General features: G+C 38.3%; 1 protein-coding gene across 7 annotated transcripts in view; it reads left to right on the forward strand.

The window, feature by feature from the left end:
- Window positions 1–7,391, forward strand: part of gramd2aa (GRAM domain containing 2Aa) — a 50,385-nt gene extending 42,994 nt beyond the window's left edge. For all 7 annotated transcript variants that reach the window (XM_037748521.1, XM_037748565.1, XM_037748530.1 and 4 more), the window contains exons 10-12: window positions 3,805–3,898; window positions 5,051–5,155; window positions 6,372–7,391. In XM_037748521.1, coding sequence (XP_037604449.1) covers window positions 3,805–3,898; window positions 5,051–5,155; window positions 6,372–6,375 — 203 coding nt within the window. In that variant the 3' untranslated portion in view covers window positions 6,376–7,391. The remainder of the gene's footprint in view (window positions 1–3,804; window positions 3,899–5,050; window positions 5,156–6,371) is intronic.
- Window positions 7,392–18,428: the final 11,037 nt, after the last annotated feature.

Raw genomic sequence — 18,428 nt, forward strand, 5'->3', positions numbered from 1 at the left:
CCTTGTGTGATAAGAAAACCTCACTGTGAAATACTTCAGTATTAAATCAGTTATTTGTTGACACTTTCAGTTTTCAACTCTGTGGATATCAGCATCCTGCAGGACTTTAATCAATATCCAATTTGAAGAGAAATCAGCCTGTGGGCATTTTAGTTATGGTCCACCAAACTGTGAGTAAGTTTATTTTGAGTGTAAAATCACATAGTGTCTCAATACACTTTGAAAAAGAAGAAAGAAGACAATTACCAAAGATAATGACAGCGTAAAATGCATCCATTTATTATTTCTTATTGACAGTAAAAGGCTGAAAATAAGCAACTAAACCTGAACAAAATAGAAATGACACAATTCAACTCAAGACAAGGGGGGAAATCATTTATAAACAATTAATTAAAAAATCTCAATATTGTTTTCCTCTCTGATTGGTCAAGGTAAAATATTCCACAGTGGTGGAGCGTGATAAGAAAATGCTGCCAGCAATAGATTGCTTATTAATCTTAAGAAGTTTGGGTAGTAATGTGTACGTGGGGGAATATGAGTTCTGCAAAGTAATTATGTCAGAATCCATGAAGAGTTTTATATGTAATAAGTTGGGCTGTCAAATTTGTTTTAACGCCAGTAATTTCTTTAACGCATTAATGCAATCAATCTTTGGGATATTTTAGACGGCTCAGTTTTAAAGCTAGAGTGAAGATACTAGTATCATATGAAACTAGAAAACCTCAGGAATCTTGTCACAAAGGAGGTTAAATAACGCTCCAAACTTGTGCAAAATTTTTTGCGTGCAAAAACTGTCATGGTCATTTTCAAAGGGGTCCCTTGACCTCTGACCTCAAGATATGTGACTGAAAATGGGTTCTATGGGTACCCACGAGTCTCCCCTTTACAGACATGCCCACTTTATGATAATAACATGCAGTTTGGGGCAAGTCATAGTCAAGTCAGCACACTGACACACTGACAGCTGTTGTTGTCTGTTGGGCTGCAGTTTGCCATGTTATGATTTGAGCCTATTTTTTATGCTAAATGCAGTACCTGTGAGGGTTTCTGGACAATATCTGTCATTGTTTTGTGTTGTTAATTGATTTCTAATAAGAAATATATACATAAATTTACATAAAACAGCATATTAGCCCACTCTCATGTTGATAAGAGTATTACATACTTGACAAATCTCCCTTTAAGGTACATTTGATGATTAACTATTTTAATCAATTGACAGCCCTAGTAAAGGTAACAGTTTGTTGTCTGACCAGATGAAATAGCGAGTCAGTGAACCGAGGTAGGGCTGCACAATTAATCAAAATTTTACCAAAATCGCAATATGGTCTACTGCAAATTTGAAATCGCAGGAGGCACAATATTTGTTAAAGTTGAAATGTGTGAAAATACCATTTTAAATGAAATATTGTGGTGCTGCAGAGATGTAGAAAACCTCTTTTGTTTGGTACAGATCCCCATAAAAATCACACCATAATCATTTTAATGTTTTTCAATGAAAATGAGAATAATGATATAAAAATGATAATTCCCTCTCATATTGAAAATCATATTGCAATTGCAATATCAGTCAAAATAATCGCAATTAGATATTTTTTCGAGGACAGAATCAACGTTACATCTTCAAAATGTCACTTCTATTATAGGATGACAGTGTGGATGTTTGTTATTGTCAAATCATATTCATACTGTGAGACATGAATGAGTTCAGTTGTCTGGATGCAGATGTTTGTGTGTGTGTGTGTGTGTGTGTGTGTGTGTGTGTGTGTTTCTAAGTTTTCATTTCATTTGAATTTCCTGTGTCTGTGTGTGAGAGAGTAGAAAGAAAGAGAGTAATTGCTTTTGGATGGCAACATCTCTCTTACGCAACGACACATTAAGCTCCAAATGGAGATTAAATCGTGTGGGGGTTTGTATTAAAAAGCTTTTGGGGCGGATGCAGATTAAGTAGAGATTATCACAAACAATGTCTGCTGTCAGAGTTGTCTGAGAACAGTTTAACGGCTGCATGCTGACAGATCATTTCTCAATACTAACCTACATTAATACTGTTCTCTATTACATGTGGGATATTTGATCAGCGCAAGCTTTTGTGTACATTTTCATCACAGCTCACATGTGGAGGGGAAAGCTGGGAAATAATGTAATTAAAAGATGTATGCCTACTAGAGTCAACACCTGTATTGTAGTCGCTTTACATCACACACAAATACACACACACATATAGATATCGACTAACATACAATCATTGTAGAGACGTCGGGGGATAATAGTCAGCTCGTGGTTTTGTATGATTCAGACTATATAGTGTTCACTATTTGCAATATTTAAAATGAACATTGAATGAAAAAACAGCATAAGATTCTTAATTTATTCGTCCTTTAAAATAAAATGTGCAGAAACTGTTTTCAGGTTTTATCATTTCATACTTTCTCAGAATTTCTTTCTGGGTTTTAGTACAAAATGCAAATAATCTAAAATGTCTCTTTTTTTTTTTACAATTACAGGAGCCTTAGCTATGTATCAAATTATATTTATTAAGGCTGTCAATCGATTGAAATAATTAATCGCATGATTGTCTATAGTTAATTGGAAATTAATCGCACATTTTTTTCCCTGTTGAAAAATGTATCTTAAAGGGAGATTTATCAAGTATTTAATACTCTTATCGACATGGGAGTGGGCAAATATGCTGTTTCATGCAAATGTATATATATATTTGTTAGTGGAAATCAATTAACTACACAAAGCAATGACAAATATTGTCCAGAAACCCGCACAGGTACTGCATTTAGCATAAAAAATATGCATAACATAACATGGCAAACTGCAGCCCAACAGACAACAACAGCTGTCAGTGTGCCAGTGTGCTGACTTGACTATGACTTGCCCCAAACTGCATGTTATTATCATAAAGTGGGCATCTCTGTAAAGGGGAGACTTGTGTGTACCCATAGAACCCATTTTCATTCGCATATCTTGAGGTCAGAGGTCAAGGGACCCCTTTGAAAATGGCCAAAAATTAGCGTAGGTTTGGAGCGTTATTTATCCTCCTTTCCAACAAGCTAGTATGACACGGTTGGTACCAATGGATTCCTCATGTTTTGTAGTTTCATATGATAGCAGTTTTGTGTTAACGCATTATATATTTAATTGCACCCTCTGACATTTCATATGTATGAACAAAAATGTGATTGATATTGATATATTGTGATTTGTTTTCGAGCTCCAAAGTGCACATTGTCACACTTTTACAGGTTTCAAGGTTAATGGGTTTTTTTTTCACTTACTAGGTCAGGCAAGATATCTTCTTGCCCAAAGTCAATTTTGACTTGCCCCAATACAAATTGTTTTATTTACTAGCGGTTATAAGTAAATGAAACTGGAGTTTTTGCCCATATCATCTAACACCACCCAAATAAACTCCTGTTTCCAGGATAACTGAAATGCTCGCTTGCGCTTCAGCTCATAAACTCACTTGTCTTTACCCGCCGCCATTTTCTGGCGAGTGTCCGATCGGTACTGCTCATGTGCAACTCTCAATAGAGATGAGAAGGAACTGAGATTGCTCACTCCTTAGCTACTTCCTCCATCAAGTCCAGAAGAAAAACAATGTGTTTAATTATTTTTTACCACTTTACTAGCAAGATTTACTTTTACTTTCCGCGGGCCACCGGGCAATCCTTATAGTCGAGCCCTGCATTACACCAAAAGGTGGGCCAGCACTATTAAAAGTGAAACATGTAGTACAGTCAAGCCAGGTACTGTTAATGGTTTATGTGTGTGTGTGTGTTTGTGTTACAGAGCGAGCTCTGCAAACAGACAGAGGTCTTTTATCAGAGCCACTGGCGGAGCTGGGCCAGATGGAGTACCAGCTGCTCAAGTTCTTCACCCTGCTGTGAGTATACAGAGACACCAACAACACCACCTTCGCCTCCTCCAACAGCTGACTCACCGCTACACACACACACACACTGTGAGCATTAACAGGGAGATATAAATAGTGGGCGATTCACTCAGTCAACATGGGGTCAGAGCTGTTAAAGCACTTTATAGTTTATGTTTTTCCACAGAAGAAGAAGTTGCCTCCTGTGAGACTTAACTTAAATATTAAGATTCATTGCAATGCATCAAATAATTAGTCTTAGTGAGCATCACGCTCTCCTTACTCCACCTGCCCTCTAGCATAGCAGGGCGACACCGTGATCAGACTGTCCTTCACCCAGAGGGCGTGAAGCCGCTCTGCTTTAGTGTCCTTGAGAGAGCAATGAATCCTTATCTACTCCTGAGGGTTTGTCATATTGCCGACGGTGACCCCTGACCCCTCAGTCAAGGACACATGTTCTCTGGTATATCACAGATTACAATGCATAGAAATGACAAGGAAAACTCTGTATACATTTATGCTTAAAAATAGGATACACAATAAAGCCACACATGCATTCATATTTAATGGTGATGCGAAAAAGACATTCGTGAAATGACCACACTCATTCGCCCGAACCCGCAATATTTTCTAGTAAGCTCCCCCAAACCCGTCCAACCCGCGGGTTCTGGGTCGACCCACGCATCACTGATATTTAGTAACTCTTGAGTGAATTAAAAGGTTATTATTTCTTTTCAAAGTTATGTTATCATTGTGTGGTGCTACAGTGCAGGTTTGTTTTAGATAATAGTAATACCATGTGTATTGTACAGAAATGACTGGAAACCAGTGGCTATCTTGGAAAGTAGACACATTCAAAACTTTGAAACACTACATTGTTGCTTGGAAAATGTTCAACAGTAATATAAAGATCAACAGGATTTGCAACAACACTGCTATTGTCCTTTAAAGACAGATTGTAACTGTGTTGTTCAAGGACAGTGAAGTGCTGTGAAATGTTGACAGAAAGTCAACCGCTGCCTCCCAGTGTTCATCAAAAGACATTACAGCTCTCTACCTCCACGTCAACAGAGCATTCCAGTGTCTAATGCCACATAACCATCCTAAAACCTAATGATTCATAATTGAACTAAACTGTGTGTCTCTTCGTCCTCCTCCGTCCAGTATTATCCTCCTCATCCTGTCTTCGTGCTACCTGGCCTTCCGTGTGTGCAGTCTGGAGCAGCAGCTGTCCTTCCTCAGTAACCCAAATCTGCCCCTGAGAGAGAGGTAACGCTGCATCAGTTACATCATCAGGACTTTATAATAATGTGGAAACAGATGATTTTTTTGAAAGAAAAAACATTCATATACCAAATCATATCCCAAATATAAAGGATGTTCATTGTCCATAAAAGTTGAGATTTAGTCATAGTAGACAAAATAAACCAAATATGTGTGACGAGGAGATATGTTTATTATATTGTGTTATTATATGATGTATTGTTTTTTGTCTTATTGTTATTTAAAAGGAACAATACTGGTAAATACTATTACATCAAAATAAATAAATGTATCAGATGTTTCTAGTTGAAGCTAATCTGCAGCTCCTGTCCCTGTTAAGGTGTTTAGATAAGTTTACAGGGATAGTTTGGGTGTTTTTGAAGTGGGGTTGTATGAGGTACTTATCCATAGTGAGTGTATTACTTACAGTAGATGACGGTTGGCACGCCTCCAGTATGGAGAAACAGACTGAAGTACCGACAAGGGAACAAATTAATGTACTGCTGTGAACGGGGTCAGCAGAAAAAAATATTTTAACCACCTAAAAGAAAGGCTCACCTAAAAAATGTATAGGAGTTTAAGTGTACGCTATATTTAGAATATTTTCACCGCCTTACCTTGCCATCAGACAGCATTTTTTTTACGAGGAACTGAAGCTGTTGTATCCATCTATGCTCTCGCCAAAGCCACCAGACTCCATTGGAAAAACCCGGTAACTTTACCTCGCAAAACACGAGGGCTGCTGGTCTACCGCTGCCTCGATCAGTTAGTTTGTTTGTTCTGGGCTGTCTGATGGCAAGGTAATGCAGTGAAAATATTCTAAATATAGCATACACTTAAACTTATATAGATTTTTTTAAGTGAGCCTTTCTTTAAGTGGCTAAAATACATTTTGCTGCCGACCCCGTCCACAACAGTACATTGCTTTGCTTCCGTGCGGTAACTCCTGTCTGCTTCTCCAAGCTGGGGGCGTGCCGACCGTCATCTACTGTAGGTCATACACTGACTATGGATAGTACCTTAAAAGTAATACAAATGAGGTTCAGGTTGAGATAGTTATATATTCTGTATGTTTGCTCATGTACAGTGTCAGTGTATGTTTGAGTGTGTGGGCTGGGATCAGTGTGTGGGTGACTAAATGAAAAAGAGGAGATATAATTGTTGATTTACCCTTTTATGTAACCAAATAACCCACTAACCTGGCTGCTTCCTTCTCCTCCAGGTAACCACTGCTCTCCGCTGTGACCCATCGGATTGGCGGCTGTTTTCTCCTCTCGTGCTCGGAGCTGACGATGCCCTCCTGCAAAGATCCAGGACCAGCTTTAGAGCCCCAGAAAACCCTGCACCAACACGAAGGAGCAACATCAACCCGAGTCCCTTCCCCTCCGCAGAATGACTTCCTACTTAGTGATCACTTCCAGACTATGCAAACAGACTGTCTATTTATTTCTGATTTTTAAAGTAGGTTTTACTGTAGCTTATGATTGTCTACCATGGCCTATCCCCCTCCCAGACATCTGTAACCACATGACTCTGCAGTGTAGACCTCTATACACTAAAGCAGTGAGCAGATTGCAGTTGAAGCTGCTGTTTGATGAAGTTTAGGAGCGGTGATGGAGAAGAGAGGTGAGGATGGAAAGGTAAGGTAAGAGATAATTCAACACATTAATTACTTGAAAAGTAAAGATATTTCAGGTGAGTTGTTGACTGACAAGTGGACTAAACCAAATGTTTTCTGCTGAGATCTTGACATAGCCCTCAGTAGAACGGCTAAAACAAGCTACGACAATGCACTTTTTAATATATGTCCACATTATTTCAAATATATGTCACTGTTTTAAGACTTTAGATCTATTTTATTCTTGATATTAGGTACTCAGTTGTCATTTGTGAGGGTATTTATGGAAAGAAGTCGTGTTGACTGAATGAAGTTACCTGTCATTTAACTGTAATGTGCTGGAGCGAGAACACCACTTGTGGGTGTTAACTATAATGTGAATGAGATGGTTAGGTGCATAATTTCTGTTTTTAGTTGTACTAATCTGCTGTATGAAAGGAGTTTTATACATTTTAAATGAAGTCACCAAAGACTTAAAAATTACACATTGAGGTTGATGAGATTATATCTTTGTCTGAAGATATATTTAATGATTTTGCACACATGGGTAGAATGTAGTCCTAGACTCGTTTGTGAAATCCCTATGAATTAAATTGGCAACAAAATATAGATGAACGAAAAATGTTTTCGGCTTTTATTTTATTTTTCGGTCATTTTTGGTGCCAATACTTTCCGATCCATCCTTCCATCCTGTCACTGTACGACCACCATGGAAAGCCCCGACTCTGACAGCACAGCAACTTTTAGCAACCTCTACAACTCGCCCTAAATTATAAAGCTGGAACGTAATGTTGGCACTTTATGCTTAATAATACATTACATATGGATCGTTGGCTGTACACCAGTGGCATTGGTTTTCTTCCACATGTTTCTGTTTAAATTGAATAACTTTCTGTTTTCATGGGTTAAGTATGTGGAGTTTCTAAAATGTCAGCTGTTCAGAAGCTGGAAAAACCAACCTTGACTTTAGTCAAGAAATACATGAATACATAATAAATGTTGACATTATCTGACTGATGGGGTTTGAAAAGGCTCCATAAACTCAAGAACCTGGAGAGTTTTCTAAACCCACAGAGCAACCATGTGACCCTTAAACTGATTCAGTCAGGTTTTTTAGTTTTTTTCAACTTTTCATTTATTGATTCAGCGACACAAAACATGCTCTTCACTCTCCAAAATACAAAGTAATTCCATCACACAGTACCAATGACCAGGTAAAAGCGCATGCCACAAATAAATCCCAAAGCAATATTTTTATCTGTGGGGAAATAAAATAAATAAAGAGAAGAAAAGAAAAAAAAAAAAATAAACTAATAACTACCGATAAATTACTAAGAAACTGCATCTGAATTAGATTTTGATAATTGTTGACATTTGACCCTGAGGTTGGACACTGTCCCATTTGTAAAAGAAAATAGTCACTCACAATCTGAATTTAAAAGGACATCTGAAGCTCAGATTGATTAAATGATTAACAAAGTTAATTCACATGGTTTCCTCTCTGCAACTTAAAGTACAACAAGCAAATACTATAAAGAGGAAGAGCTGTGAACATTTCTTAACTCCTTAACATACAGTTTTCCCCTTTAATTTACCCTTAAATGACCAATGTGTAACAATTAGGGGGACCTGTTGGCAGAAATGGAATATTATATTAATAAGTATGTTTTCTTTAGTGTATAATAACCTGATAATAAGAATCGTTGTGTTTGCGTTAGCTTAGAATGAGCCATTTATATCAACATAGGGAGCGGGTCCTCTTCACAGAGTCCGCCATGTTTCTACAGTAGCCCAGAACGGACAAACCAAACTCTGTAAACTTTTCCTGCTTGGGCCGGAATTGATAACGTTACTCGCTCGTGTCGCCGCTGCTCTCTCTCTCTTACTTCACCACTCATTTCCCATATACACACACACTTTACGCACTGGCTCTGCTCCGAATGGCTCTAGAGAGGGACATTTGCATTTTCGCGTCAGCCACCATAGCTCTCCAACACACTTGGCACGAGGGAGAGGCTTCAGTTGGTTGCAATCTCCTCATGTCACTGCTAAATACCACTAGATCCTACACACTGGAACTTAAAGTGACAATCTCAAAGACCTCCGTTTCATTCTCTTTGGCAGCACAAATGGCTATAAGCGGTAATTACAGGTGTGTTTTGGGAGCTCACTTCACTTCTGTGCGCTGCTCGTAATACTGAAAATGCAAGGGCCTTAATCAGTGGGCCATAGGCTCAATCACTATGGTGTTCCCTCATTCGGTGATAGATGGTGACTTAACAGACATTTATTTAAGTGAAAATCTTCAAGGTTATCACTTAAACTGGCTTTAAGCTTAAAAACGAATTCCCTTGCTCCACACTGACAGTTTACTCTGGATCAGCTCTTTATTGAAGCTATGTGATATTTACACTGAGTAAATATTCAAACACACGACTCAATTTTTATGGCTGTGCCACTTCATCAATGAAAGATATTGATCACTTCTGCATCAGGTTATTTCCCACCAAATTAGTCTGACATCTTTGGAAATTTATCGATCTCCAACAATTGCAAATGAAGTTCTGGTTAAAGGAAAATAATGTTGTGTTGCACAGTCCTGTGTAAGTAGTAGTATGGAGTTGTCTTTCATATTCTTGTATGCTCAATATTTTGGTCTAATGCTTGAAAAAAAACCTTCAAAGGCTGCGGACCACCTGGACACCATGACAACCTGAATGATTGACAGGTGGCGTAGTTCCCGCAGTGTAAAGGAGGCGGGGTCAGAGAGGAAGACACCTGGTTCAGAGGGTCACTGTCTGAGGAAAATGCCAGGAATCCTGAACAACCGGTCCTGAACAAACCTGCTGAAGATCAAACCCTGAACTGAAGAGAAGACTCTGATTTTAATGTGTTTCTAGTAATAAGAACTTGTGTGTGAAGAGGTGTATTTGAACGTGAAACTGTAGCCATAACTAGCCTTGGGTTTTTTTTAGCTAACAAAATATACAGTACCTGGTAGTAATCATGCAGAACTACACTTCAAGATTAAAACAGATAAGGAGGAACTTATCTTAAGGAATGAACAGTGGGATGAAACCCTTAAGGATTTGGTTCATTACATTACAGTATTCTCCCGTCGTCTGAAAAAAGATTGTGATTATTTGCTCACTTTAACACCAAAGAAACTACATTCAAAAATGTCCCTCATAAGTGCATTATGTTTAAAGTCCATTATTCTAATGGAGATTTTATCTCTGGAGGATCAGACTACAGGTTTGTTATGAGAAAGAGATTTAAAACCATTTAGAAAAGAAAAGATTGTTGAAATCTGCGACTGTTGATGCATCAGAGCTGTTCGCTCTTATCGGCAGAACTGTTTCATCTTAAATTGGCAGATAAAACTCTTTTCACCATTTGGTTGAATGCCAAAACTTTTGAACAATTTACTTGAACAAATGCATCCATGTTATCTAATGTTTTATATACAGTAAGTATGCCATAGTGGAATATAATGAATATATTTACAAGTAATATATAATTCAAGTACTGTACTTAAGTACAATACTGAGGTACTTGTACTTGTAAGGCCTTAAAAGCAACCTCAATACATTTTTATTCAGTTGAGCATTCTTATAAAGTATTTTATTTAAATCTTAATACGGTTCATCAGCAGTGAAATGTAAAAAATTGTACTGTACAATTCTCAGGTACTCATATTTTATACAAGTATTTTAATGTTATGCTACTTCATACTTCTACTTCACTACATTTCAGAGGGAAACATTACAGCTTTTACTCCACTACATTTATTTAACAGCTGTTACTTTGCAGATTATTATTTTACATACAAAATATGTGATCAGCCTTTAAAATAGTTATTATACATTAAACCACCCAACTATATATAATGAGTACTTTTACTTTTGATAGTACTATAAGTGCATAAGTCTGATAATGCAGTACTTCCATACTTTTACTTACAGTAAATTACATTTTAAATGCAGGACTTATTATGGGGTATTTTTGGTGGTATTGTTACTTTTACTTGAGTAAAGGATCTGAATATTTCTTCCACCGCTGATGTATGCCAATTCTTTAAACTATGTAGCACTTTGTAACTTGGCATGTAACAAAAGAAATAAGTTCATTATAATTATGAGCTCATGCAGCACCTCGTTTATGGGTCTCAGCTGAGCAGCGAGCCTTCTGGAGACCTGAAGAAGCACAGAGGGAATAACTACTGTAACACTGTTAGTCTGTGTGTGAGTCAGTTTTATCTGTAGAGTAACGACGGCAGATCGAAGCAGACAGCCAGAAGAAGCTGCAGCCTCGTCCATACCTCCAGGGAGCCATATTGTCTGTCCAGGAATGCTCTCCGGGTGACCTTTGACCTCTCTGGTGTGACAGAGAATGCTGACTGAAACTTCACGGTAATGCTCTGTATCACACACAGGCTGCATTACTGGCGGTTTTCCAGGAACGCATTACCTCAGCGGTGCATTAAATGTGTCCACGTCTGCTGAGAGCACAATCCAAGTGCATTACACTTAATCAATTTATGAAGTGAGAGGTGCCGTGCTTCACTGCAGAACACTGTGCAAATATGGATTCCTATCCGAGGGGGGTTTGAACCAAATATCCAGAGAGAATACAAATTACAAATGCCGTACATCTTATAGAACATATTCTACACAGAGGTAATAACAAGATAGCTTTTCTTTTTACATTTTTCTTTTAAAAAGCACTTGTGGATAAAGTACTCAGAATGTTTACTTAAGTAAAAGTAGTAATACCACAGTGTAAAAATACTCTGTTACAAGTAAAAGTCCTGCATTCAAAATCTTATTTGAGTAAAAGTACAAAAGTATTAGAATCAAAATATACTCAAAGTATCAAAAGTAAAAGTACTTATTGAATGGCCCATGTCAGAATAATATACAGTATATTATATTATTGGATTATATTTATTGCTGCATTACTGTATACAAGGGCTGTCAATCAATTATAATATTTAATCGAAAATTAATCAAATTTTTTATCTGTTACAAAATGTACCTTAAAGGGAGATTTGTCAAGTATTTGATAATCTTATCAACTTGGGAGTGGGAAAATATGCTTGCTTTATGCAAATGTATGTATATATTTATTATTGGAAATCAATTAACACCACAAAACAATAACAAATATTGTCCAGAAACCCTCACAGGTACTGCATTCAGCATAAAAAATGCTCAAATCATGACATGGCAAACTGCAGCCCAACAGTCAACAACAGCTGTCAGTGTGTCAGTGTGCTGACTTGACTATGACTTGCCCCAAACTGCATGTGATTATCATAAAGTGGGCATGTCTGTAAAGGGGAGACTCGTGGGTACCCATAGAACCCATTTTCATTCACATATCTTGAGGTCAGAGGTCAAGGGACCCCTTTGAAAATGACCAGGCAGTTTTTCCTCGCCAAAATTTATTGTAACTTTGGAGCATTATTTATTCCTTATATTTTTTATATTATTATATGCTGCCAGTATCTTCACTTTATCTTTAAAACTGAGCCCGCTACAACCAGAAAAATCGCAAGTTGCATTAATGCGTTTAAAAAATGAGTGGTTAAAACGAACTTGCGTTAACTTTAACAGCCCTATTGTATGCATCACATGAATATTGCAGCTGGTTTATGGTGTGGCAAATTTTTTAAACTTAACTGCTCGGCAGCTTCTTCTACAATAACATATCATAATTTAATAGTTGAGTCAGATTATTAATATAAAATATAAATCTGTAAAGTAACTAAAGCTGACATATAAATGCAGTGCTGTAAAAAGTACAATATTTCCCTTCCAAATTGTAGAGGAGTAGAAGTATAAAGTAGCAAATACTCAAGTAAAGCACAAGTATCTCAAAATTGTACTTAAGTACAGTACTTGAGTAAATGTATACTCATTTAAAAAATAAGATGGATGTTTGTGCATTAGTTTCACCTGGCAAGGCCTACAAAATGGCATTACTAGAATTAGGCATTATGTGAAAATGTGTAAGATGAGCAGGTATTTGAATTAACAGAAATTGAATTGCTTGTCCAGTTGTATCTACAGTTGTGTTTGAGATCAAAAATCAATGCTAACTTTGTGAAAAAACTGTTGGGAGGGGTATATTTATCTTATTTCCATGGAAAACCAGCCAACAAGAAGGCACGACATCATTCTTGGCGGCTAAAATTGAGTTTGATTGTACAAAAATATAGTCGGCTACTTCAAAGATTCAATGGTAAAACGTTTCATTAATCTCCTGCCAGTAGACCTCAAAGGACCAGAATGCAATGCAGCTGCATGTTAAAGTGTGTTTAAATTATCGGAGGTTGGCCGTGACCACAGACACGCCGCGGTGTTCATAAACAAGTCGGATAGCTTCACTATATTTATGCGTCCACGTGTGCACCGTTGACTTAGAGCATCAAGTTCACACCTATGCTCTGGAGAGCTGTTGAACAGCATTCTGGGAAATATGGGAAAGAGTACAATATATTAACATTTCAGCACAAAAGTCACTCAAATATTCAAATGCATGTTGTATAAACTGTTGTGTGTAAGGGAGAATTCATCATTAAAGTTATGACTATTCCTTAGTGAACGTCTGAATCTTGAACATTACCATGGAATTAAACTTACTGTACCTTTTCATTTTCTTCTTCACGCTCATCTTTTCCTCTCTTCGTCTCTTTCTCTCTGTGTGTGTTATCGTCTGCACTTCATCAGCTCCTCGGTTTCTTTACTTTTCCTTCAAGCAATAACTAATTCAACCCAGCGAGTCCATCGCTGAAAGATCTGCGGTCTGTCATCATAACTCAGTGCGTGCACACTTTCCACAGACTCAGCAGCTTTGGTTACAAGTGTCCACCAAGTGACACATTGTGTTTAAAGAAAACACGTGTGGTGAAGCTAAGAAAAATACGTTTTCATATTTACACTCTTTGGTTTTGAGCCATTAAAGACAGAATGACTAGTTGTTCTAATGTGTTAGATAGTATACTTAAAGGGGCAGTGTGTAGGATCTGGCGGCATCTAGTGGTGAGGTTGCAGATTGCAACCAACTGAAACTTCTACCATGTGCCAAGCGTGTGGGAGAACTAGAGTGACCGACGCGAAATTGGCCTTATTTAGAGCCAGTCTTTGGTCTGTCCATTCTGGGCTACTGTAGAAACATGGCGGCCAGCTCCGTGGAAGAGGACCCGCTCCCTATGTAGATATAAACAGCTCATTTTTAAGGTAACGAAAACACAATGATTCTTAATTTCAGGTGATTATATACTAAAGAAAACATGCTTATTATTATTATTATTATTATTATTATATTCCATTTCTGCTAATAGATTCCCCGAAATGTTACACACTGTTCCTTTAAAGTAGGCTAATTGACACTGTAAATGTAAAAGACATTTTGTGGGAAATAAGCTTATATGCTTTCTTGCTTTAAATTAGATGAGAAGATTGATACCATTCTCATATATCCAGGCTAGCTGTTTCCCTCTCCTTCCAGTATTTATGCTAAGCTAAGCTAACTGGCTGCTGGCTGTAGCCTCAGATTTACCATACAGACATGAAAGTGGAACCAATCCTCTCACCTAACTCTCTGCAAGAAAGCATATAAGTGTTTTTCCCAAAATTTGAAGCTATTGTCATAAAATATCTGTCAGGGTTTAATAGGTTTAATATTCACAGGTGAATCAACTCCTTCTTTTCCTGATGCTAATGTCAAAATGGGATTTATGGGATTATTTATATTAGCCAATTTACACAGTACTTTAGAAGAGATATTGCTCCGACTCCCTGGTTGCCACTAGAGGTTGATAAAAGTCAAGCATTACTTGCACCTTATTAACTGCTCACAGATTTCCCCAAATGTGTTTTTAATAGTCTTGTTCTGCTGTTTCACATCAGATTTTAGGATTAGTTAAATAGTTTACATATTGAAGCTGGAGTCTCTGTTTTCTTTCTCTCTGCTGCGTCTTTGTTGGATTTAAGTTTTGTAATTTCCCAAATGTTTTCTGCAGGGAGAGAGTGTTCATACAATGACTGACCTACATAACTACTCCAGTTTACCACCTGATCCAGGGAGATGGACAAGCCTGGCTGGCATTTCTGCATTTCACTGGTACAGTTTGTGAACATGGAGTACAACGTGAAGCCTTATCTCAGGGGGAAATCATGCCGCACATGCGGTGGAGCATCTAATTCTTGCCTTTCATTCCTGATGTGATGTTGTGATATGGACTTGACCTACTTACACCTCCTGAATAAGTCATGTAACGTGCAGTTGCACACCTGGAAACAGTGCCGTCCAGGATGTAACTGTCGGTTTGGGCCTCTCGATGGGATGTTGCTTGTTTTAATCAAACTTATTCTCACGCATGCTGCTGTAAATGAGGCGAAAATGGTTCCACATTGTTGTAGTTTGTTGCAGATGTGTTGTGACACGATGTAATGTTGAACCAACACTCCCAAAACAGATTCATCTCGGAGGTCAGAGACAGTTCTGAGCTCAATGTGTGGTTGTGTGTATATGTACCTGCTCCATGCCTGAGGTTTCTATCTGACGAGTAAATATGAACCACCTGGAGATCCTGGAGGAGAAACCTGCAACTCCTGAAATCAATTACACTGATGAAGAACAGAGGTGAGTGAATTCACTAATGGAGCTCTGTGTTTGTGTTTGTTTATGTCTATAAATTAGAAGGTATATGTCTAGTCATAAATTTAAACTAAATACACACTTCAATAGGTTCAGTTATATGTGTGTGGATTTTCAATGTAGGTCGAGCTCAAAACTGTTGTGGCAAACATGTTTTGAAGTCTCTTGGAGCATATGTCCAAGTCCTGTCCTCACAGGTAAGTGTTACAGCATTCAAATCAGTGGGCAACCTGCGGGTCTGAGAAGTGAAGCCAATGCAGAAGTGCCTTAAACTTGCATTGTTTCTAACAGCCAGCAGGGGGCGACTCCTCTGGTTGCAAAAAGAAGTCTGATTGTATAGAAGTCTATGAGAAAATGAGCCTACTTCTCACTTGATTTATTACCTCAGTAAACATTGTAAACATGAGTTTATGGTCTCAATCGCTAGTTTCAAGTCTTCTTCAATACAGTATGATGTTCATTTAGTAAATTATGGTCCCATTTAGAGTCAAATAGACCATCAAGCAGGGTATGCTTTAGGGCGGGGTTACCTTGTGATTGACAGGTCGCTACCACGACGTTGTCCGGTCTGGGAGTTGTCGTGTTTTCGTCTTACAACTTTAACCCTTCACAGTGTGTTATCAGTTCAGGAACATTAATTTCAATCTTTTTGGTCGCCTGAAAATGTCTATCAGTGTTCGGTTGTGCTTAGCTCCACTCTCTCGTGTCGCTTCTGCTTTCAATAAAACAACATGGCGATAGACAAATGCCGAACTCGAGGCTTCAAAACCGCAGTCCTCAAACCAATGGGTGACGTCACGGTGACTACGTCCACTTGTTATATACAGATTTAAACATTTTCCTTTCTGTGTTCACAAGCAAGGACCACGTCACAACAGTGAGTTTAAAGGTACAGTGTGTATGATTTGGCGATATTTAGCGGTTTGGTTGCAGATTGCAAAACTATTGAGTACCCCTCCGCTCACTCCTCCCTTTCCAAGACTGCGGTAACGTGAGCCACCGAGTGCAAAACAGCGGGAACGCCATTCACCTCGCTCAGAGGCCATCCTTACCATAATAACATTACTTTAAGAGCAACGGAAGTCACGCTTGTGAAACAGCGTTACCGAAGAACTACGGTGGCCTTCAGGTAACGTAAAAATGCGAAAGGCTCTCTCTAGAGCCAGTAGTTGTCCAACGGTGTTTAGCTCCCTGCATGGCTGTGCACCTGTATGTATTGTGAGGGGCAGAATAGACCTGGGGCCAAAAGGTGAAACATGGCCTTCAGTGACAATCAGTACTGTTGAGTTACAGCAGAACAAAAGCACCAATAAGAAGCTTTGTTTTACGCCACAGAAAGCTTTGCATCATTTGCCAACAGGGTGCAGGATTATGTAGGATTTAAGTTTATCCATCTCAGTTTAGGTTTTCCAGCACATCACAAGGTGCACATTTGTAATGCTCCTTTTGTAAATTACAATACCAGACCTAGGTGTACTACTACTCATTTAGAGTACCAGGACCTGAGATGACAATAGACAGAAAGTCAAGTTCGGTTTCCCTGTAAGCACTCATGGAGTGGACTTGGTAAATTAGCCATTCAGAATCAAATCTGTCTAAATTAACGTACCTTTTCCCTGGGCTCTTTGTCTCACTAATGCAGTGTGCTGCCAGGGTGGTGAATGCCCCGGCTTTGTGGCATTTTATTACGACAATAGTAAACCCTGATGGCTCGTCGGACTGGTTACTCCGGGTGAAATACGTCAGTGGGATGTAGATGTGCTCAGGATGCCAGAGGAAGGAGAGCAGAGGGCGGAAACAGGCCAAGCAGTGTGAATTTAAGAGCAGGGCAGCCAGCCAGATCAGGAGGTTGTGCCACACCATTACTAATAAGTACTCCTGATAATACTGTATGTGGTCAATTGTCTTCATGTAGTCAGACTTTCAGTTTAGTTCAGTTTTGAAGTTAGAGCCATGTCATAATAGCTTGTCATGGAGGAGGTTAAATAACACTCCAAACTTACGCTAAATTTTGGTGAGGAAAAACTAGCATGGCCATTTTCAAAGCGGTCCCTTGACCTCTGACCTCAAGATAGATGAATGACAATGGGTTCTATGGGTACCCACGAGTCTCCCCTTTACAGACATACCCACTTTATGATAATCACATGCAGTTCGGGGCAAGTCATAGTCAAGTCAGCACACTGACACACTGACAGCTGTTGTTGCCTGTTGGGCTGCAGTTTGCCATGTTATGATTTGAGCATATTTCTATGCTAAATGCAGTACCTGTGAGGGTTTCTGGACAATATTTGTCATTGCTTTGTGTTGTTAATTGATTTCCAATAATAAATATATACATATATTTGCATAGAGCAGCATATTTGCCCACTCCCATGTTGATAAGAGTTTAATTACTTGACAAATCTCCTTTTAAGGTACATTTTGAACAGATAAAAAATTTGCAATTAATTTGCGATTAATCACGATTAACTATTTTAATCGATTGACAGCCCTAGAATATTCATCTAAAATGTGATTAATCTTGATTTTTCACCACCAGCTTTTGCTTTCTAGGCAGTTAGAGAATAAAAGAGGGGACAATGATCTTTTATTCATCCCTCTTCCTGAAATCGCTCTTTGTTCATCCCACCCCATGTCTAGATGGGGTCAGCGTTTCTTTGCCTGCATGTCTGTCCGTGTTGAAACCCTAAATCTTTTTTGAACTGCTATAGTAATGCTCGCTTATAAATATGTCAGAGGCCACAGTCTGACTCTGAATAGTGAAGTTATAAATAAAGAATAGTTTGGCCTTCCTGTGCCCTTTCTTATTTTAAAGTATAATGCTGGATGACAGCTTACACTGTTACCCACATTCTACTTTGGGACACTTGTGGAAATTATGGATATTTTTTATGCTTTTCTAAAAATTAAAGCTGTTGCCTTTTATAGATGAACATAAACTTATTTTTAAAACTTTATTTTTAAAGTGGAAGTCTCTGTTACAGATTTCTT

Source organism: Sebastes umbrosus, chromosome 2 (genome assembly GCF_015220745.1).
Source record: "Sebastes umbrosus isolate fSebUmb1 chromosome 2, fSebUmb1.pri, whole genome shotgun sequence".
In the NCBI taxonomy this organism is placed as follows: Eukaryota; Metazoa; Chordata; class Actinopteri; order Perciformes; family Sebastidae; genus Sebastes; species Sebastes umbrosus.